The sequence below is a fragment of the Oryzias latipes genome, chromosome 1, assembly GCF_053564925.1.
Source record: "Oryzias latipes strain Hd-rR chromosome 1, Olatipes_Hd-rR_3.1".
In the NCBI taxonomy this organism is placed as follows: domain Eukaryota; kingdom Metazoa; phylum Chordata; class Actinopteri; order Beloniformes; family Adrianichthyidae; genus Oryzias; species Oryzias latipes.
The window spans coordinates 34185125-34208954 of NC_136237.1; the positions used below are offsets into that span (position 1 = coordinate 34185125).

The window sequence follows — 23830 nt, forward strand, 5'->3', positions numbered from 1 at the left end:
CATTGCGTGCAGACACAAGACCACGGACACAAAATGAAGCTATTTCTTTTCATAGCATCTCTTGTTTTCAACCATAGTATGAAAATAAAATAGTTATAATGGAATTACTGTTTTAAAATTATAACACACCTTTAATCCATGAAACATTTTAAAATATTTTTTACAAAACACATTTATTATTAACAGAAAATGTTAACTTTTGCACATAAAGAACTTTTAATCAGTCATACTGCTCACTTTTTGAAGATTGATTTTTTAAAAATAGGATCCCGTAATCTGTTTTTTTCCAAGTGCTTCAAGAAACCAATAGCAAACATTTCATTAATTAGTGGTCAGTATTGTAAGAAAATGTTGCTGCATGAAAGTTTATTCATTTACATCCTCCCCTTTGTTTTTTTTCATTTCCTCAATCAAATTTCCTAACAAGTTAGGCTTCCAACTAACTCACAAAGTGGATCATAAAGAGTAATAAAATGTAAAATAACTGACAAGAATAGATAATAAAAAAACATGAACCTTATGTCAAATTCCTTTTGGATATTTTTTAAAGTTTTTACAGTAATGCTGCTCTAGTTTGTCAGGCTTGTGGGTACTGCGGATGACCTACACGGGAGTAAACAGAGTTCTTTCTCATGTCTTCATACACAAATTCAGTGAAGGGTCTGGGACCTTTTGTTGCATTCTGTTCTGTGGTGTTTTCCCTGTTCATTCTTTGTTTTATCTGTTGATAAGAAAGGAAAAAAATGTTAATATTGCAATCTGAGGTCTAAACAAATTTTTGATACATGCTAAGATTGTGACATACTTCAACTGAGTTTACAGGAGACAAAAATGTTCAGAAGGTTGGTCGTTTTTGCTTTAGTTTAGAAAGTTTTGTTTGTTGTCTTTAAAAATTTGCAGGAGAAAAAAGTAGACAGATTTATAAAAAATGAATGGATGAACAACTCTATAAAAAATATAAACAATTTCGGGAAAAAATAAGTAATCATTCAATTTTATTTAAATGTGTATATTTTATAGTTTATATATACGAAGGGATGCCAATATTTAAAAGAATTAAAAACTAATATTAAAAAAAATGAGAAAGAAATTATTTTTTTTAAAGGTATTATATCTGCCAATTTCAAAATTTTTGTGGAAGATTAACATTTTTTTCATGTTTCCACAATCATAATTTTCTTGCATATTTTTAACCAAGGCTTTATTGTCATTGTACTGGTACCACAACATTTAGCAGCAACTCCCTTGTGCATGACTGCAAGAAGACATGCAAAAACTAAAGTAGAAAAAAGTTTCAAAATGTAACATTAGAGTTTCAGGTAACAAGTAAACAGATGGTTTAAATAGATAGCAGCAGTTTGACAACAGAACGGTTGCAGTGACGATTCTAGGATGTGTGTGGGTGCAGATAAGCCTGAGAAAATACGCAGCAGATCATTTCTACAGATTTTAACTGTAAACTCTACTCCAAACTGAGATTTGTTGATGGGAAAAAAATGTAAACTTACCTTTGGAAACACGAGGATGAACACTATCACCATGAAGAAAATGCAAATGAGAATGATAGCTTTCATCAGGATGCGTGAATCTGAGGGGCAAGCTTTAGTCGACTCTATCATGTTGCATCTCTGTTCTGTTAGGCCTGTAGAATTAAGACAAGCGTTAGACCAGCAAATACAATCTTCTGACTTTATCAAATGTCTTCAAGAACATCATCAAATGTAGGGATGCTTCTGCAGTTCCAGTACTTCATGCTAGAATGCTAATGTAGTTCATTTTGTGCATTAAACTTCTTCGGATTTTGTCTTTTTCCTGTATTTTATAATCCAATTGGCAAACAACAAAAGCTTGGGGTTACCTGAGTCTGAATAGACAAACAAATATTATTTTAATGTAAAATTACACTTAGTAAAATGTCCCCCTTGTTCGTCTGTTTTCAAATCAAAACCATTCTTCTATTGGCTCTAAGAAAGTTTTTTGGATTCCCGTTACAAAGAGGCTAACAGGAAGTCATCTAAACAAACATTGGAACTTGGCAGAGAGAAATCTTCGGAATGCAACATGGGACCTTGAAGAAAAAAAATGTGTTGTTCATTGTAAGTTTGGGCCCCCCAGGTAAAATGTTGTTGTGTATAAAGAAGCCAAGGAAAGATGGAAAATCTGCAGACGGCATCAGATTACAAATGAGATGAGATTCATTCTTGTAAAATGTAAAAAAAACAACAACATTTGGCTTTATTTCCATCATTTACCCTTTCATAATAAACAGAAGCAAAATATTTTCGTGTGTTAAAGTTTGGGGAACCTCTGCGGAGATAGTACCTTGTATTGCCCCCTTGGCAAGTATCACAGTTTGTAAACGCTTTTTGAAGCAACCCAAGAGTTTCTAAATTCATGTTTGAGGGATCTTCATCCAGTCTTCTTTACAAAAGTCTTCCAGTTCCTCTGGAAGACTTGGTGCAGCGGCCAGGGGCGGCTGTGGTGCAGGGTAGGGCGGTCGACCCATGATCGTAAGACTACAGGTTCGATTCCCACCTTGCTCGCCCATGTGTCGAAGTGTCCTTGGGCAAGACACTGAATCCCACCTTGCCACTGGTAGAAAGTTGGCGCCAGTGTCCGACAGCAGAGCTGCTACCAGCGTGTGTGTGTGCGTGTGTGTGTGTGCGTGTGTGTGTGTGTGAATGGGACGGTGACTGTAAAGCGCTTTGAGCCTTCGAAACAAGGTAAAAAAGCACTAAAGAAGTATACACCATATTACCATTTTGTCACACACTGCTCTGTTTCAGTGTTCTAAACAATTGCTTGGAAAAACCCTTGATGCAGATTGTTGGCTGATTTAAAGCTCAGATGACTCAGATTATTTTGATGATTTGTTATGTTTCAGCTTTTCCAAATGGGGCGATGTCTGTTTTAAATACTGCAGGGTGCCCAAACCTTTGCACACAACACTATTTTGTTTTCTGTTATTTTGAAAGGGCAAATGATGGAAAGAAAGCCTTTTTCTTTTTACATATTACAAGAATGTCTCCTCTGTAATCTGTGGCCTTTTGAAGATTTTTTACATTTTTCCTTGGTTTCTTTATGCACAATAATATAACATTTCACCTGGGGAGCCCAAACTTTCGATTCTCACTGTAGTTTCACGTGCACAACAGATTGTTTCTCATGCGCATGAGAAACCAGTATTAATGTGTGTGTTTTTTTGTTGTTTTTTTTAACCTTTTTTTGCTTTCAGGCTCCTTAAAAATCTGTTTTGTGATTTTCCTTTTTCTACAATTGTCAAAATTTTTCCCTCAGCATTTTCTGCTTTTACTTGTCGCGTTAGGGTCCTAATGATTTAATTTTCATAAAGCAAACAATCAAATAAAAAATCCGTCTCTACGAACCAGTACTAATTTTTTTTAAACCTTTATGTCGCTTTCAGGGCTCTGTAAAAAGCTGCTTCGTGATTTTCCTTTTTCTACAATTGTAAAAATGTTTCTCTCAGCATTTTCTCCTTTTACTTTAACGAGTGTAGTTTCAAAAATCAAACAATCAAATCTAAAATGTTAGCATGAGACAGGATTTTTATTTTGCTTGTACTTCTTGGATGCTTAGGCCTGAAGCTGCCATGTATTCAGTGCTCACATCTTGAGTCAGAGGGTCTTGTAAGATCTTTGTTAGAAATGCAACATCCTAGAATAAAACTAAGGAGTTAAAAAAGACAGAATATCTCATGGATCACAATGCTGCATTTTCTGTGTTTTTTTCTTGCTTCAAGATTCCTGATTTACTGCATCAGTCTCTACGGACCTTCATGATGAGCTGGATCAGGTGTGTTTGAACAGTTTGACGTGCAAAAGCCATGGAAAGAAAAAATTAAAAAAACTGTGGTTTGGGTTCATTCAACCATAAGACAATATTAAAAAGCAGAACAAAGTTCCCAGTTTTCCAAAATAAATGTTCTCCTACAACTGGCAATTGCAGAGCTAGATTGCGTTAGCTGCAACTGTGCTTAAATAAACACATTCATACACATGTAATTAATAGGCACTTATCCTAACAAGGGTTTGGATGCAACTATTCTTGAACTGTTGAAAAAGAAAGGGAAACAAACCTTTGATATGAAGTCCGTAGATTTGGGACATCCGAGGTTCGTGTGAATGTGATTTGTACTCGCAGGTGTAGATACCCTCACTGTTGGCAGTCAGGTTTGTCAATGTGATGTTGAGGGTTGTGAAAGATCCATTCCAGACAACTTTGCCTTTGTAGTTAGCTCGAACAGAAGGTTCTGGAGACTGACTGTTAAGGAACAAAACCTCTTTTGTCTCATTTAAAGAATGATACAGATATAATCCAATGTAGCCAGTATTTGTACTTGATGAACACGTCAGAGTGACATTTTCACCTTCGTTTCGAGAATAAATGTTTTTGCCCTCTGCAATAAAGAGAGGAAAATTGTCATCAGAAATGTGAAAACATGAAGAAAGAAAAAAACAACTCTTCCATTCAATTTTGCCGCTGTTCTAGAAAGCTACAACAGCTGCAGAAGTAAAACTAAAGAAAAAAACTCAAATCAAAATGGAAAAAAGAGTAACTTGCGTTATTAAGCTGTCCCTTGAGGAAAAAAGTATATAAAAAAAGGTCTTACCTGACCAAGCAACAAGACAGAACAGCAATAATGAAAAGAACAGCGCTGCCATCTTGAACAGTCAGATGTGAATGCTGCAGTTGTTTCCTCTAGAACATTCAAATAGGCTAAATCAAGACACTGCACACTTCCTGTTTTGATGTGAAAGGATGATCTGTCTTCTACATGAGATAGAAAATTAGCATGAAGACATTTGTTCATAATATAGTGCAAAGAAAAATCTCTAAAAGCTTGAAAGAAAATAATAAACTCACCATTATTTTGTTTGGGTAGGTAAGCCTGATGATACTCAGAAGTCACCATAACAGCAAATATAAAAACTGCTGGTATACTAAAAATTACTTTAGTTCAACAAATTCTGAATCAACAGCAACAGCAAGAAATGTTAAGAAACCCCCCCCCAAAAAAACGAAATAAAGAAAAACATTGCGGTAAATAAGCTTAACAAGTGATAAAAAGAAATCAACAATACAGGTCAAAAAATCTCCTTTCGTGATCCTTTCTAATATTTCAAAATTCTCTCAAAATAATGAGCCAATTTATTTTTAGATCCAACTGTAAATGTTCTATCCATTGGAGGAAGCTTTACTTTACTTTCACTTTTGGCTTTGAGACAAACACAGTCATTGTGAGTGTACACGTTTTGGCTGCAGATCTTTGCACGAGAAGATACAAAGTTGCAGTGTGAACAGCACAACAACACGTTTGTGCACGAAGAGCAATCAATGCATTCAATGTTTTCATCCAGATTCCGTGTTATTTCTTTCTCTTATAAAGTGGACTGTAAAAAAACACTCCACACTCCCCTGGTCCAGCCTTTTGTCAAATTGTTGAACCCTTTGTGACCCATGGGTAAAAACGTTAGCCCATCCCTGGTCTAGCTCTAGTTGTCCAGTGCGAGGCACTGGTGAGTTGAAGGTCTTTGTTGGAGAAATTTCTAAAGCAGAAAGGAAGGTGGGAGTGATGAGAGGAATGGAAAAACCTCCTGACTGAACAAAGAAATCCAAAAACAATCATCTGGTGGGTAAACGGATAAGTTGGTAACTTGCATCTGTTGGTGTATAACCCAAAACATAATCAGCAACCTGATCGAAGCAGCTCATGGTCACAAGACAAGCGAAAGTCTGCAAGTTGATTTGTGGCTCCACATGATAGGGGCATAGCGATTAATCAACTAACCGGTACTCTATAAATCGATTTGTCTTCTCACGATTCTACCAGATCAATTTGTCTGAAGCTGAAGTTGAATTTTTGCCAAATATGTCTTGGATTGATTTTAGGTCAATGAATCGTATAATTTATAATGAATCAATACCGACTATGATCGTATTGTAAAACACAAATTATGACATGAATTGTTGTTAAAACGACTCAAACCCTATTGGGCTACAATGAGTGGCATACTACTATATCGCAGGGGTGTGTTCAGACAAGTGAAGTGGCAAGAGGCACATCTTAGTCTAAATAAGGATTTTCACCTGATGTCAAGAGGAGGAGGAAGATGTTCAAAGCTGGTGGTCTCCATTGCTAAACTGTCTGTATGTGTAATGTTTCCAGTGTTATGTTGCACATACATTGCTTGTGTGCTGCATGGTGTCGTGTCTAAATCAAATTCTTGGATCGTTGGAAACTATGCTTAGCTCACAAAAAGCTCCGATTTAAATGTTTCATCAGGTGAATGTCCAGTGTTTGTTTCTTTTTACCCTACTCTGGTTGGAATATGAAGCTTTAAAAAAGCAAAAGAGTTAAGGTTTTTTGAATATTAAGCAGTGCTGTCATGTGAAACATTTTTTGTGCATTTCATTATTTATGACCTGTAATTACTTAAACCACAAAGACCTATTTTTAATGTCACCTAATTGCTGTGAAAAGTTGCATTTTGAGGATTTTCTTTCTTATTTTACCTTTGTGCTATCTTAAATGACCCCACCCTTACTTTGACGTGTTCTCCCTACCATGACAAAGGTGGATAAAGGTGGAAAGATTTCATGTAATCGATGGACAACAGTGAGGTTCCATTGAACCATTGAAGAAAAAAGGTTCAGCGCACTGTCTAGTGGGTCTAGATGACCCAACTCCTAATGTTAAAGTGCCTAGGATAGCAAAAGGGTTAAATTGTTGGCATTGTGGATCAAAAAATGATTAAAATACAGTTAAAAAATGGTTTATTAATTTTTTTATTGTAAGACTTCCAGCTCTTACTTTTACACCACCAGGGGCATTATTGTCAGTCTCGAACAATCAAGAAAAAAAGAAAAGAAAACATCAGATCCAGAGTTCTCTAATTGAACACATCAAAAAGCAGTCGGAACAGTTTCTGAGCAATCCAAAAAATATTGTAGTGGCGGTCACGTGCATTTTGGGTCTGCTACCAGCAGGGGATTGTGGGATGCGGACCCCTGATCCAAATAGGGCTCAGCATGAGCGTTTCTTTTTGCCAACATTTCTTTTTATATTGTAGTCTTTTTGTTCCACCTTAGTTTATTCTTCCTGTTATGTTTGTTTCTTGTTGTTGCAGCATGAGTGTGGGAGGGGGAGAGGTTGATGACCCCTGTGAAATGTTCAGTATGGTGTGTGTTCAAAATAAGTGGGCTTGCTATGCCGGAATGGAGACTTGGCTCTCAGGTTCTCTTTCTACCTCCTCTTCTCTGAGACTGTTCGGGGCCGTGCAGTATATGGGACACAGACAGTTCTCCAGCACAGCCAGTTGATTGACAGTTCAACTGATTGACAGCTTGGCTCCTGTATTTTCTGCTGCAAGTGACGTACCAGCTGGGCGTTACAATATTAACCAGAAACTTCTACATTAATTCATAAAACATATGTTGACATGATTTACTTAGTTTCTTACAACAACAAGACACTCTAAAAGACGAGTGATTTTATAGTTTGGTGAATTTTAATCACTTTGAAGACTGGGATACAGCAGAGGAGAAGAAGAGAAGAGGAGAAGGAGAAGATGAGTCATGAGGAGGTGACACCGGAGGAACTGAATTATCTAGACTTTATTTCTTTGAAAAACATTTGCTTCATCATCTGGACAAAAACAAGTGTTAAGAGGTGAACTGATGCTTTGTTTAGCTTGGGATGTTTAAAAGAGCGTCAGGGCAAAGTTGGTGCAGGTAGAGTAGCTGTTATGATAACGCGTCAAACGCACTTCGCGGAAGCAACAATTCTCTGCTTCGTGTCGGATGGTTCAGCCTTCCACGGCGTGCGTCATTTTTTGATAATGCATACCATAGCTTATTATCCTTTATTATACCATGGTCCGAGTGCATACTCTATTATGATTGGTTGCTGGGTGTGGATTAAAAGTGATATACCACAGTGATATAAAAGTAGTTCCGGTCAGATAGCATAAATGTTCTATATCACTGTGCTGGCTTCTCTAAAACAAACATTAGCTTCATCATCTGGACAAAAACAACCAGTAAGAGGTGCACTTTCTCTCTGAACTGATGCTTTGTTTAACCAATCGAGACCATCACCATATATATCGCTTTATATCGCCGAATCTTTACTGCAGCGGTTGTGCGGTGCCTTGTCACGGTAACCTTACAAGGCGCCGCGCCACGTAACACATAGTCTGCTTTTTGTGAGAAAAGCGATCCAAATTGAAAAAAAAAACAAGAATTAAGGACTAAAAACTGATTAATTGTCATGGTGCCTCTGTCAGACTCCTCCCCCTCCAGCTTGGCTCCACTCTGCTCCTGATTATTCTCCAGCTGCCGTCACTCAACTCATCAACCTCTGCTGCTTAAAAGGAGACCCAACGCCAATAATCAGCGCCAGATCGTTGCCCTTCTTTGGTGACTAGCCTGGTCTCGTCTAGCTCTAGCCCATCTTGTTGAATTTCTAGTTCTAGCGCTAAATCGTGTTTCCTTGTCCCAGGAATCCTGTCCAAGAGTGACGTCAGCACATTCTCCAGCCTGCTGTCGGGAAGGATCAGTGAACCGCCGCGTCCGCACCTCCAGCCGTGCCACAGACTATCCATCTGGATCACCTCTCGCCAACCCTCTTTGCCAGCCTCAAAGAAAATAATAAATCCTTCTTACCTGCCACGTTCCGGACCTCTTTCTGGGTTCCAGCATCTGGGTTCGCCCTGCCTTGAAATCATGACAGAACGATCTGGCCATACCCCGGACCCAGCTGACCCGGAGGGACTCCGCTACGCGGTCAGTCAACAAGGTATCGCGTTAGGGCGTCAAGCCGACGCACTCTCACAAGTTGCGTCCGCCCAGCAGGAACTATTTCAGCGCCTGGATAGTTTAACACAGACTTTAATGGATTTATCTGGTCGGGTAGCTAGCCCCGCTGCTACGGCTACGCTTCCGGCTCCTAGTAACGCCGTCACTTCCGTTTCCTCTCCAAGCCCGGAAAACTTCCGGTTGCAACCTGAGCCATTCTTCGGCGACGTTGAGGCATATGGTGGCTTCCTACTCCAGTGTCGTTTGTTATTCCAACAAGCTCCTAGTTATTATCAGTCCGACCTTAGCAAAATAACCTTGGTTGTTAATTCTCTTCGCAACAAGGCCTTACAGTGGGCTCAGGCGTTCTTAGCAGTCAACCCAACTTCTCATCTCTCTTTTGAACATTTCATACGGGAGTTTCAGCTGGTGTTTGATCATCCTAAAAAGCAGGAAGAGGCCACACGTAAGCTGCTAACCATGAAACAACGTAACCGGTCAGTCAGCGACCATGTCATAGATTTCAGAATCCTGGCAGTGGAGGCAGGATGGACCGATCCCGCGTTACGAGGAGTGTTCTATCAATCCCTGAATGATGACATTAAGGACCATCTATGTACGCAACCGGAGACCCACTCGTTTGAGGATCTCGTCACCGCTGCCCTGCGCTCAGACACCCGCCTAAAAGAGAGACGTCATGAACGGACTACACATCCCCGCAAAAGTCCCGTGCGTTCAGCCCAAGGTAATGCGCCGCACTCTTCACCTGCTCACACGTCTGAACATTCCAGCAGTTCTCCTGAGGAACCCATGCAGATCGGGCACTCCAAGCTCTCTTCCGAGGAGCGGCAGAGACGTCGAGCTGAAGGTGCGTGCTTCTATTGCGGTAAAACTGGACATCTTGTCAATCAGTGTGCAGTACGTTTAAACTTTGCAGCCCCCCGCTAGACGACAGGCCGCGGGCGGGTGATAGATCCCCTGTTTCCAAGCACTTCCTCTATGTTCCTGTCAAGTTATGTCATGCATCCAAGATTGTTGAGTCCCAGGCCCTCATTGACTCTGGAGCTGAACAGAGTCTCATAGACCAAAGCCTTGTTTCTCGGCTGTCTCTGCCCACAGAAGAACTTCAAGTCCCGGTCAAAACCGCTGGTTTGGGTGGTCAGCATCTGTCTATCATCACTCACCGCACCAAACCCGTTCTTCTCGTCACCTCCGGCAACCATCGTGAGTCCACCCGGTTTTTTGTTACCCACTCCCCTCAGAACCCAGTCGTATTGGGGTTTTCGTGGTTACAACATCATAATCCTCAGTTTGATTGGAGTAATCACCGGCTTACTGATTGGAGCAAATTCTGCCTCGCTAACTGTATGCTCTCTGCCATTCCTTCAGTGGATGTCACCCCGGTGATTACTCCTGAGCAGATTGATCTTTCTAACGTCCCTGAATGTTACCACGATTTACGCACTGTCTTTAGCAAATCCAAAGCCAGTTCGCTCCCCCCCCACAGGCCGTATGACTGTACCATCAACTTACTGGAAGGCGCCCCCCTTCCTAAGGGTCGACTATTTAATCTTTCCGGGCCCGAAAAGGCCGCCATGGAGAGTTACATACAGGAGGCCCTCACCTCCGGTCACATTCGCCCCTCATCTTCCCCCGTCGGTGCCGGGTTTTTTTTCGTACAGAAAAAAGACAAATCTCTCAGGCCCTGTATCGACTATCGCGAACTTAATCAAATAACCATCAAAGACAAGTACTCTCTCCCTCTCATTAGTTCCGTTTTCGACTCCATCCAGGAGGCCCGCATCTTTTCCAAACTCGATTTACGTAACGCTTATCATCTGGTCCGGATTAAGGAGGGGGACGAATGGAAAACCGCGTTTAGTACTCCCCTGGGTCATTTTGAATATCTTGTCATGCCCTTCGGCCTTACTAACGCCCCCGCAGTTTTTCAGCGTCTTGTCAATGACGTTCTCCGCGACTTTATCAACCGTTTCGTGTTTGTCTATCTCGATGACATTCTCATCTACTCCAAAGACCCCAGTCAACACCCAGCTCATGTTCGTCAGGTTTTGCAAAGGCTCTTAGAGAATCAGCTATTCGTCAAGGCCGAGAAATGCCAGTTCCACTCATCTGTCATCCCTTTTTTAGGGTATATTTTCGAGGCAGGCGGTATCCGTCCAGATCCAGCTAAGATCAAAGCAGTTTCCCAGTGGGAACCCCCCACCACACGCAGAAAACTACAGCAATTTCTCGGATTTGCAAACTTTTACCGTCGTTTCATTAGGAATTATAGTAGTATCGCCGCTCCACTCACCTAGCTCACATCTACCACCAGATCTTTTCAATGGAACACCATGGCCCAGCATGCTTTTGACACCCTCAAGAAACTTTTTGTGTCTGCTCCCATCCTAATACAACCTGATCCTACCAGGCAGTTTGTTGTAGAGGTCGACGCTTCGGACACTGGGGTTGGGGCGGTCCTTTCCCAGCGGGAGGAGAAAACCGGGAAGCTCAAACCCTGTGCTTTTTATTCTAAGAAACTCACCCCCTCAGAAAGAAATTACGACGTGGGAAACCGTGAATTACTCGCCATCAAACTTGCTCTGGAGGAGTGGCGGCACTGGCTGGAGGGAGCGGCACAACCATTTATAGTCTGGACGGATCACAAGAACCTTGCATACCTCCGTACTGCTAAAAGATTGAACTCTCGTCAAGCCCGCTGGTGTTTGTTTTTTGACCGTTTTAATTTTTCCATTACCTACAGACCAGGCAGTCGCAACATAAAACCAGACGCCCTTTCCCGCCAATACAGCTCCTCCGACGATCCTGACTCCGCTACCAACATCATCCCCTCCACATGCATAATTGGGGCACTCACCTGGGACATCGAGACTAAAGTCATTCAGGCTCAAGGTGAGGACACTGACCATCCTGATCCTCCTCCTGGTACCTTGTATGTGCCTCGATCTTTAAGGTCCGACGCTATTACCTGGGCTCATGCGTCTCGCATCGCCTGTCATGGTGGTGTAGCCAGAACTCTACATCTTCTCCGTCGACGCTTCTACTGGCCTTCGATGGCCAAAGACGTCAAAGAGTACGTGGCTGCCTGTTCGACCTGCGCCCGCTCCAAAACTTCCAACCGTCCTCCATCCGGTTTGCTCCATCCACTGTCCACTCCCAGCCGTCCTTGGTCTCACATAGCTGTCGACTTTGTCACTGGCCTTCCCGTCTCTCAGGGTAACACTGTAATCTTGACTGTCATTGATCGTTTCTCCAAGTTCGTGCATTTCATTCCCCTCCCTCAGTTGCCTACAGCCACTGAAACTGCTGACGCTCTGGTTCACAACGTGTTTCGCCATCACGGGCTGCCATCGGACATCGTCTCAGACCGCGGACCCCAGTTCGTGTCTCAAGTCTGGAAGGCCTTCTGCACAGCCTTGGGCGCCACCATCAGCCTTACTTCCGGATACCATCCCCAATCTAACGGGCAGGCTGAGCGTGTCAATCAGGAGCTCGAGGCCTCCCTTCGCTGCCTCGTTGACCGCAATTCTACGGACTGGTCAAGGTACTTGGTTTGGGCTGAATATGCGCATAATACTCACCCTTCCACCGCCACAGGTTTGTCTCCGTTTGAGGCGGCCCTCGGGTACCCACCACCGCTGTTTCCCTCTCATGAACTGGACTTGGCAGTGCCCTCGGTTCAGGACCACCTCAAGAGATGCCAAGACATCTGGCATCTGACCAGGGCTGCTCTCCTCCGCACCAAGGAGAGCAACTGCCGTACAGCCAATCGTCGCAGGGTGGTGGGCCCTACCTACCAGCCAGGTCAGAGGGTTTGGTTGTCCTCGCGGAACATACCCATTCATGCCACCTCTCGGAAGCTTGCTCCTCGTTATATTGGTCCCTACACCATCGAAAGGGTTATCAGTCCCTCCTGTGTCCGGCTACGATTACCTGCGGCTCTCAAGATTCACCCTTCGTTCCATGTGTCTCAGCTCAAGCCTGTTCAGGACAGCATGCTTTGCCCGCCTTCCGCATCCCCACCACCCGCCCGGCTCATTGATGGTGCGCCTGCCTATACGGTCAGCCGCATTCTGGACGTCCGGCGCCGGGGTCGTGGCCACCAGTTCCTGGTGGATTGGGAGGGTTACGGTCCAGAGGAACGCTCCTGGGTCTCCCGTTCCCTCATCCTGGACCCTTCCCTGATCGCTGACTTCTATCGTGCCCACCCGGATCTGCGTCCGGGACCGCCTGGAGGCGGTCGTTGAGGGGGGGGTACTGTCATGGTGCCTCTGTCAGACTCCTCCCCCTCCAGCTTGGCTCCACTCTGCTCCTGATTATTCTCCAGCTGCCGTCACTCAACTCATCAACCTCTGCTGCTTAAAAGGAGACCCAACGCCAATAATCAGCGCCAGATCGTTGCCCTTCTTTGGTGACTAGCCTGGTCTCGTCTAGCTCTAGCCCATCTTGTTGAATTTCTAGTTCTAGCGCTAAATCGTGTTTCCTTGTCCCAGGAATCCTGTCCAAGAGTGACGTCAGCACATTCTCCAGCCTGCTGTCGGGAAGGATCAGTGAACCGCCGCGTCCGCACCTCCAGCCGTGCCACAGACTATCCATCTGGATCACCTCTCGCCAACCCTCTTTGCCAGCCTCAAAGAAAATAATAAATCCTTCTTACCTGCCACGTTCCGGACCTCTTTCTGGGTTCCAGCATCTGGGTTCGCCCTGCCTTGAAATCATGACAGAAATATTTATTTCTTTTGTAAATGGCCATGTTATAAGCGGGTGAATGGCCTTCGAAGTGTGCATTATCACTTGTCGCGTCAGACGGTTGAGGCTTCCACGGCGTACGTTAAAAGTTCATAATGCACACTTCGTAGGCCATTAACCCTTACAAAATGGACACCTCGTCAGGCATTATCACTTAAACTACATAATAAATAATGACTATAGATTAAAAATGAGACATCATAATAAAAAAACAATGTGCATAATAATCTGTAATTAATTAATCGCGATTAATAATTTAACACCTCTAATTTTAAATCTAGCTTGTTTGTGCTGCACTATCCATGTTCTTACAACAGTTCTCTCCGTGTACTCTGAAGGCTTTTTGTAGCATGTTGTGGGCCTTCAATTGAGAAGCTATTCTATGTATCGCTGGCCATGACAATTTACACTTATGGAAGATGGTGAACCTTCTACATCTTTTAGGTTTTATCAGTGGCTTTATTTAAGGTTTGCTTTGGGCTTTTTGTATCTTATCGCTTAGTTTAGGTTAGTTTATCGCAAGAACTCTAACCATTTTATTCCTGTTTGCATAACCACAGTCCTTTTATGCAGACTGAGTTCTGTGATAAAATGTTCACACAGCTTCCCTGAGTCTTGAACTTCGATATGCAAATCTGAGATTAGATTTTGGTGTCAAACATGCAGGAAATCTCTTAAAAATTCATTTGCAACAGCTTGGCATCATCATGTTAAATCCTAACCGTTGTCTAAGTCCTGCCTTCAAATCTAAGAGAAAACAGTTTTTCTTTTCTGGTCCTGAGAACACGAGTTCCACTTGTTGCTTGAAATGACTCCTCGGTGGTACTGGTTCACCATATGCATCCATCATCTCCTCTTTTTTTTCCTTTAGTTGGTTGAGAAGTTGCTCTGACTCCATGTTGGGTTTTTATTTGAAAATAGAATAAAGCAGTCTACTCTTTGGTGTTGAGGTGGTCAGCTTCTCATTGCATGCAGAGACAAAATTGCAAACACCAAATAAAGCTCTTTCTTTTTCACAGCACCTCTTGTTTTCAACCATAATATGAAAAAAATAGTACTAATGGACTTGACATTTCAAAAATGATAACACAGACCTTTAATCCATGTAACATTTAACAATATACAGTACAGACCAAATGTTTGGACACACCTTCTCATTTAAAGAGTTTTCTTTATTTTTATGACTATGAAGATTGTAGGTTCACACTGAAGGTGTCAAAACTATGGATTAACACATGTGGAATTATGTACATAACAAAAAAGTGTGAAACAACTGAAAATATGTCATATTGTAGGTTCTTCATTGTAGCCACCTTTTGATTTGATTCCTGCTTTGCACACTGTTGGCATTCTCTTGATGAGCTTCAAGAGGCAATCACATGAAATGTTTTTCACTTCACAGGTGTGCCCTGTCAGGTTTAATAAGTGTGATTTCTTGCCTTATAAATGGGGTTGGGACCATCAGTTGTGTTGTGCAGAAGTCAGGTGGATACACAGCTGATAGTCCTACTGAATAGACTGTTAGAATTTGTATTATGGCAAGAAAAAAGCAGCTAAGTACAGAAAAACGAGTAGCCATCATTACTTTAAGAAATGAAGGTCAGTCAGTCCTAAAAATTGGGAAAATTTTGAAAGTGTCCCCAAGTGCAGTCACAAAAACCATCAACCGCTACAAAGAAACTGCATCACATGCGGACCGCCCCAGGAAAGTAAGACCAAGAGTCACCTCTGCTGCAGAGGATAAGTTCATCCGAGTCACCAGCCTCAGAAATCACAGGTTAACAGCAGCTCAGATTAGAGAGCAGGTCAATGGCACACAGAGTTCTAGCATCAGACTCATCTCTACAACAACTGTTCAAAGGAGACTGGGAGTCAGGCCTTCATGGTAGAATATCTAATGGGAAACCACTGCTAAAGAAAGGCAACAAGCAGAGGAGACTTGTTTGGGCTAAAGAACACAAGGAATGGACATTAGATCAGTGGAAATCTGTACTTTGGTCTGATGAGGCCACATTTGAGATTTTTGGTTCCAACCACCGTGTGTTTGTGCGATGCAGAAAAGGTGAACGGATGGACTCTACATGCCTGGTTCCCACCGTGAAGCATGGAGGAGAAGTTGTGATGGTGTGGGGGTGCTTTGCTGGTGACACTTTTGAGGATTTATTCAAAATTGAAGGCATACAGAGCCAGCACGGCTACCACAGCATCTTGCAGCGGCATGCTATTCCATTCGGTTTGCGTTTAGTTGGACCATCATTTATTTTTCAACAGGACAATGACCCCAAACACACCTCCAGGCTGTGTAAGGGCTATTTTACCAAGGAGAGTGATGGGGCACTGAGCCAGAGGACCTGGCCTCAGCAGTCACTGGACCTGAACCCAATCAAGCTGGTTTGGGGTGAGCTGGACCGCAGATTGAAGGCAAAAGGGCCAACAAGTGGTAAGCATCTCTGGGAACTACTTCAAGACTGTTGGAAGACCATTTTAGGTGACTACCTCTTGAAGCTCATCAAGAGAATGCCAAGAGAGTGAATTGACAAGAATAGACAATAAAAAAACATGAACCTTATGTCAAATTCTGTTTGGAAAAAGTTTTTACAGTAATGCTGCTCTAGTTTGTCAGGCTTGTGGGCACGGCTGATGACCAACACGGGAGTACATAGGGTTCTTTCTCATGTCTTCATACACATATTCAGTGGAGGTTCCAGGACTTTTTGTGGCATTCTGTTCTGTGGTCTTTCCCCTGTACATTCTTTGTTTTATCTGTTGATAAGAAAAAAAGATGTAAATATTGCTTTCATACCACAGAGCGGGTATCAAAGTATAAGAGTCGATTTCCATGGATCAGCCAATTTGTTTGTTAGAAAGACCCATTCTGCTGAAAAAGCTCATTACGAAATAAATAAGTCATTCTGAAAAACAGCAACATGAAATAAAAACAAAGCTACTCAGGAGAATATCGATTTTGAAATCAGAGTTTCTGCAAAAAGCCATAGAATTATAATAATATTAAACGTGAGTAACATGATTATTTTAAAAAGCTGTTTTTAGCAGGTAATGAACAGCTTTTCTTAAAGCAAAAAGAAAAATATTTAATAACATAATGGCTCATTTAAAATCTGTGTGCAAGTTTTTCAAAATTGTATGATCTTTTTATACATTTATGAGAGATGATTTTTTTTTAAACAATTTGGGTGCTCAACACATTCCAACGTCTAAAAAAGTTTCTGATAAATGCTAAGATTGTGACAAACTTTAATTGAGTTTACAGGACACAAAAATTCTCAGAATGTTGGTAATTTTAGCTTTAGTTTTAGAAAGTTATGTTTGTTCAGAGGAAATTTGTAGACTGACACATCTCTGATATTGAAGAAGGTTTGGTTTAAATGAAAAAAGCACAACACTGCCTGTCAATGCACTATATGTACAGGAATTTGTGGTTACATTCTTCACAACGATTTCTCACTTTGCCATGCAAGCTTGCGCTGTTTTCATACTCTTGTTTGGTTCTGTCTGCTTTGCGGTCTCATGTTTCCTTCCTCTGCCAACCAAAGTTCTCTAGCTTCTATGAGTCGGTAAAGCTTCCTGTTGTTTAACTTGTTTTCCATGCAAAAAAACTTTGTTCTTGCTCTCAAATTTCACAAATATACTATTTTTAGTGGCGTATCTGTAGGAATACACCTGAAATCATTTGCATGCTCAAACATTTTAACTGAAGTTAAAGAATTGAAGCTTTTCAGAATTGAAAAAACCTCTTGGGAAGTCGTCTGCAATTCAAAGAATTAAGTATGGATGAACATTTTAACAAAACGTTATGCGATGGAACCATCCTACATATGTAGATACAAGTACTGTAAATAACTGTTTTAAAGGTTGTGTATCTTAACAGAGTTTGGAAAAACCTTAGTCTTGTTGTTCCTTACCAACGTCAAAAAAAGCAGATCCCCAGTCTCATCTATCCACCTGCTAATTAGTTTTTATGTTTTTCAAAATTGATCAATTATTTTCTCTTGATTTGTGAAAAACTGAAAGACTTCAGATGGAAATATTTGAACTAATGGAAAACTTTTAATCATCTAAAGCTCCCTACATCCTTTCTCAGTTTGGGGTTGTATCGCAATAAATTGCAGAAGCTTGAAACAAACTGCAAATCGTATGAATTTTAAAGTGTTTAAAACTTCTCCCAACAAATGTCTTGAAATGTTTGCTCTGGTCTCAAGTGAGCACTCCTGAGTCAAGAAGAATAGAAAATGTTTTACAAATAAGTTCTCAAAAATGAGTTTGTCATCCAACGCACAGTTGTGTGTTGTCTCATAATTTTGTGTCTCTACTGTAGTTATTAAAAAAAAGAAACTCCATTAACAACGTTATTTGTTGTCACAATGTCAGTTTTTGCTACCTTAAGAAAAAAAACACAGTGCTTTCACGCCGATAAGATAAACACAATTCCCTAAATTCTGGCTTTTAAACTACTAATATTGTATAATAACTAAGGGAAAAGCCTAAAACATCCCACGTTGCATCAATAATATTGAGTTGCCTTTTGGTCCTGAAGCACAAATTTGTCCTGCAGGAAATCATAAATAAAATCCAACAACTAAATGATTGTTGCTGTTGCCATTTTACCGTTATGTTGTCAATCAAGACAGTTTTTCTGTTATTGTTATTATTTTAGAGATGCTGTGTTTGCATTTTAGCATCTGTTTTGTGATACTCTAGCTGCTGATATTCATGACAGGTAAACAATGTTTTATGACCCATTAAACAGGGGAATCCATTTTTTCTTACTTTTATTTTTTGAACTAGATTTTTTGTTTTTATTGGATGTTATATTTTTATGTGGTTGTTTAGCCTGCACAGTAGTGGTATACTGATGGTGCGCCAAGTTCCTCATCATATGGAAGACATATTCTCTGTCTTTTATTGTGGTTATCATGTGATCAGATCTACAAATGATAACGATGAATAACTCTATAAAAATATAAACAATTTGGGGAAAAACAAGTAATCTCACTTTTTTTTTTTAATTTTTATGATTGTATACTTGATTGGTTACTAACATTTAATATTATTAAATAAGGACTTAGATCCTCCAATGTTACATTTAGCAGCAAGTGCCTTATGCATGACTGCATAAACAAGACTGCATGTAGTAAAGTAGTAATTTCATCAATACAAACAGTTTGAAATGGTGGAAATAGATGTAAACTTACCTTTGGTAATGCCAGGATAAACGCTATCACCACCATGAAGAAGATACAAATGAGAACAATAGCTGTCATCAGGATGGGTGAATCTGGGGGGCAATCTTTAGACGACTCTATCGTGTTGCATTTCTGCTCTGTAAGGCCTGTAGAATTAAGACAAGCATTAGTCCAGCAAATAAAATCTTCTGACTTTATCAAAATACTTAAAGCAAATCATTTATTGTAGAGAGGCTTCTACTTCCGTTTTGGTCTTTAGTCTGTATTTTACTGAGCCCGTGACCTGACATGGGTAAAATAATTATTATCTCGTTCCCACAAATTAAAATATCGTTCCGACACGTTAATTAATTTGTGCGAACGAAATAATTATTCACGTCATAAGTCATTCACAAACACGGATGTGAGCAATATTTGGATTTATAGCAGATACCTTCACATTTCTGTCTGCGTGTGCATGGAAGACACGGATGATGTTTAGAGATCAAATGTATTTATTTTAAAAAGCACAAAAGCATCGGTATTTAGGTCTCCTTGTCTGGATTCATTCACATACGCACTCCATGCCAGCTGCAAAAGCCGCTTTCTGCCACTAACTCCGTGTCTCTGTGACCCACATTCGTTCAAGAGGGGAAAAATAAAAACAAGAAGGATCGATTTACTTTTGTCTAGATGAAAATGCCCAAGTTTGCTGCTTCGCTATACCGGACATAGCTCCTACGAGCTCCGGGCCGCCAAGGGAGCTCTTTTGCTTGCTATTTATTATTTTATACATGTCAGGTCACGGGCTCCGTAGTATTTTATCATCACATTGGCAAAAAAAAACTCAGGGTTGCCTGAGTCTAAATACACAAAAAAACATTGAAAAATCTCTCAACGGCATCAGATTATAGACGAAAAATTATTTTTATTTGTCAAAAAACATTAGGCTTCATTTCCTTCATTTACATTTTCAAAACAACACAAAACAAAATTTAAAAAGAAAATTAGTACTGGTTTATCAAGTGCACGAAGAGCTAGAGCAGGGATTGAAAGTTTGGGCACCTCAGGTAAAAAGTTATTGTGTTTAAAGAAGCCAATGGAAGATGGAAAATCTTCAAACAACATCTGATTACATATGAGACATTCTTGTAACATGTTAAAAAAAAGGCTTTATTTCCATAATTTACCCTTTCAAAAAACCCAAAACATTATATTTCCGTGTCTTAAAGTTTGGACACCCTGCAGAGTTACTTTGTATTGCCCCCTTGGCAAGTATCACAGCTTGTAAACACTTTTTGAAGCAACCCAAAAGTCTCTGAATTAATGTTTGAGGGATCTTCATCGTCTTCTTTACAAAAGTCTTACCACTCTTCTGGGATGTCTGTCACACACTGCTTTCTTCAGGTCTATGGTCAATGATGTTGAGGTCAAATGACTGGGAAGGCCACAGCAAAACCTTCATTTTCTGCCTCTTAGTGTGCACCAGTGTGGATTTTGAGGTGTGTTTAGGATCACCATCCATTTGTAGAAGTCATCCTCTGCTGGCTGAAACCCAACCCCAAAGCATGATCGATTGCCTAAAAGTCAGACAGTGATTCTTATCATTAAACTCTCTGCCTTTTATTTTCCAAACGTGCCTTCGCTCATTCCGCCCAAAAAGTTGAAGAAAACTTGTCAGTTAACAGAACTTGTTTCCAAAATGCACCAGGCTTGTTTATCCCTTGTGTTATCCTAGGCACTTTAACATTGGGAGTTGGGTCATCTAGACCCACTAGACAGTGCGCTGAACCTTTTTTCTTCAAAGATTTGTGATCTTCACTGGTTTCCATGGATTACATGAGATCAGATTATTACAATCCTTGTGCTATTTAAAACGACCCCAGCCTCACATTGACCTGTTCTCCCTACCATGACAAAGGTGGATAAAGGTGGAAAGATTTCTAGTGGGTCTAGATGACCCAACTCCCAATGTTGAAGTGCCAAGGATAGCAAAAGGGTTAAATCTTACAGATTGAAATCACCTCGTCTTTGCAATTGTTAATTGTGAACAATCAAACACTGCCATGCTGAGGTTTTTCCAAAAGGGGCGATGCTTGTTTTAAATTCTGCAGGGTGCCCAAACTTTTACACATGACATTATTTTGTTTTATGTTAATTTGAAAGGGTAAATGATGGACATAAGCCTTTTTTTTACATAGATTTTTTTCTCGTGCGCATAAGAAACCACTACAAATGATTTTTTTCAATTAACCTTTATGTTGCTTTCGGGGCTCCGTAAAAAGCTGCTTTGTGATTTTCTTTTATCTGCAATTTTAAAAAATTGTTCTCTCGGCGTTTTCTCCTTTTACTTGTCACGTTAGCATTGTAACAATATTATTTTCGAAAGCAAACAAATTAAAATTGGTAGCACGAGACAGGAATGTCATTTTGCTTGCACTTTTGGGTGCTCAGACCTGAAGATGCCATGTATTCAGTGCTCACATCTCAACATCCTAGAATAAAACTAAAGAGTAAAATGGTAAATGGTAAATGGCGTATACTTATATAGCGCTTTCTACTTTCTTACGAAGGCCCAAAGCGCTTACAGTCACAGTCCCATTCACCCAGTCACACACACACATTCACACACTGATGGCGGCTCCGCTGCTGAACACTGGCGCCAACCTCCCACCAGAGGCAAGGTGGGGTTCAGTGTCTTGCCCAAGGACACTTCGACACATGGGCTTGCAAGGCGGGAATCGAACCTGCAATCTTACGATCATGGGTCGGCCGCCCTACCGCTGCACCACGGCGGTAGGGCGGCCGTGGTGCATCTTCCGTCTTCCGTGGTGCAAAAGACAGAATTTCTCAAGGATCACAATGATCCTGCATGTATGTTGTGCTTTTTCTTTGCTTCAACATTTCTGATAGAGCATCAGTATCTACGGACCTTTTCAATGAGCTGGATCAGGTGTGTTTGAACAGTTTGACTAAAACGTTTAAAAAAATTGTGCTTTGGGTTCATTCAACCATAAGACAATATTAAAAAGCAGAACAAAGTTCCCAGTTTTCCAAAATAAATGTTCTCCTACAACTGGCAATTGCAGAGCTAGATTGCGTTAGCTGCAACTGTGCTTAAATAAACACATTCATACACATGTAATTAATAGGCACTTATCCTAACAAGGGTTTGGATGCAACTATTCTTGAACTGTTGAAAAAGAAAGGGAAACAAACCTTTGATATGAAGTCCGTAGATTTGGGACGTCCGAGGTTCGTGTGAATGTGATTTGTACTCGCAGGTGTAGATACCCTCACTGTTGGCAGTCAGGTTTGTCAATGTGATGTTGAGGGTTGTGAAAGATCCATTCCAGACAATTTTGCCTTTGTAGTTAGCTCGAACAGAAGGTTCTGGAGACTGACTGTTAAAGAACAAAACCTCTTTTGTCTCATTTAAAGAATGATACAGATATAATCCAATGTAGCCAGTATTTGTACTTGATGAACATGTCAGAGTGACATTTTCACCTTCGTATCGAGAATAAATGTTTTTGCCCTCTGCAATAAAAAGAGGAAAATTGTCATCAGAAATGTGAAAATATGAAGAAAGAAAGAAAAAATAACTGTTCTATTCAGCTCCTCAAATTTTTTACACATAATTGGAAGAACAAAGATGTTAAGTGTCAGAATAAGAATCATTATTTTAGATTCCTGAAAGACAAAACAGCTACAGAAATAAAATTTAAGGAAAAAAAACTCAAATCAAAATAAAAAAAATAAGTCATTTGCATTTTTTAGCTATCCTTTGAGGTAATAAACATATAAAGAAGAGGTCTTACCTGACCAGGCAATAACAACGAACAGCAACAACGAAAAGAACAGCGCTGCCATCTTGAACAATCAGATGTGAATGCTGCAGTTGTTTCCTGTAGCAAATACAAATAAGCTGAATCAAGACACTGCACACTTCCTGTTTATGAACAGACGATGTGTCTTCTACAGGAGAGAGTGAAAATTAGCATGAAGACATTTGTTCATAATATATCGCAAAGAAAAATCTCAAAAAGCTTGAAAAAAATTGTAAACTTGCTTTTTTCTTTTCTTTTGTTGAGTGAGCCTGATGATACTCAGAAGTCCCCTTAACAGCAAAAATAAAGACTGCTGGTATAATAAAAATTAGTTAATTTCAACAAATTCTGTATAAACAGCATCTGCAAGAAATGTTAAAAAAACACACAATTAAAAAAAAGAAATAAAGAAAAACATTGTAGCAGATAAGCTCAAAAGGTGATAAAAAAAAATCAACAATACAGGTCAAGAAATCTCCTGTCGTGATCCTTCTTAATATTAAAAAGGGAACAAGACCGGACCTCCTCATTGTGCAATACTTAAATCCTTCATGCACCAAACACTGAAAGAATCAGAAGAAGGTAACAATCAGATTCTACAAACTTTTTTTTTTAAATTGCATCCAGTGAAGAACTCAGTAAGGTTGCAGAAGAAATGTTGGAAAAGTGGGGGAATGAATTGGATCTCTGATGAACTTGGCTCACTATTTAATATTTTTTTCTAATTACCGTTTGCAACAGGTTATCAAGCAAAGCAAACCAGACTAGACCACTGTAGCTACATTCTAATAAGTGAATACCAAATGTTACCATATTTTATAAACAGTGATGGTGCTAAACACTTTTAGTCTTGTTCAAGCGGGGGGCTTCGGTGAAATGTTTTGCTCTCCATAGTCAACAAAATCTCATTTTATTGAATGGAATCTTGTCAAGTTTGTTTTGGTCTTTTACATGATATTCATTTTTACCAGTACTTGCAATAAACGCATCATAACTGTTACATATGTTTCCAGAGAGTGTCCTTTACAAAATGCATCTTGAACTTGCTACAGTATAGCAGGATGATTGAGTTTAAATAATTAACAAACAAACAATCAATACATTGATAAAGAAATGCACCACTCAACAAGGGAAAAAAATTGTTGCTTGAATAGACCAGATCTCTCTGACACTGAGAATTCAACATCCATCCATCCATCCTCTAAACCAGTGTTTTTCAACCTTTTTTGA

At 40.4% G+C, this 23830-nt stretch overlaps 1 protein-coding gene across 3 annotated transcripts; it reads right to left on the reverse strand.

The window, feature by feature from the left end:
* Window positions 1–433: 433 nt before the first annotated feature.
* LOC111946255 (uncharacterized) lies at window positions 434–22731 on the reverse strand. 3 transcript variants are annotated; one of them, XM_078953963.1, is made up of 4 exons: window positions 22592–22728; window positions 4097–4417; window positions 1509–1642; window positions 434–721 (listed from the first exon to the last, which is right to left on the reverse strand). In XM_078953963.1, the coding sequence occupies exons 1-4, from the start codon at window positions 22641–22643 to the stop codon at window positions 578–580; spliced, it is 651 nt and encodes a 216-aa protein (XP_078810089.1). In that variant the 5' UTR covers window positions 22644–22728; the 3' UTR covers window positions 434–577. The 3 variants fall into 3 exon arrangements, with proteins under 3 accessions (XP_078810089.1, XP_011472178.1, XP_011472171.1); XM_011473876.4 differs by lacking the exon at window positions 22592–22728 and adding an exon at window positions 4631–4789; XM_011473869.3 differs by lacking the exons at window positions 434–721; window positions 1509–1642; window positions 4097–4417 and adding exons at window positions 14660–16350; window positions 18801–18937; window positions 21990–22310 and having other exon boundaries at window positions 22592–22731.
* Window positions 22732–23830: the final 1099 nt, after the last annotated feature.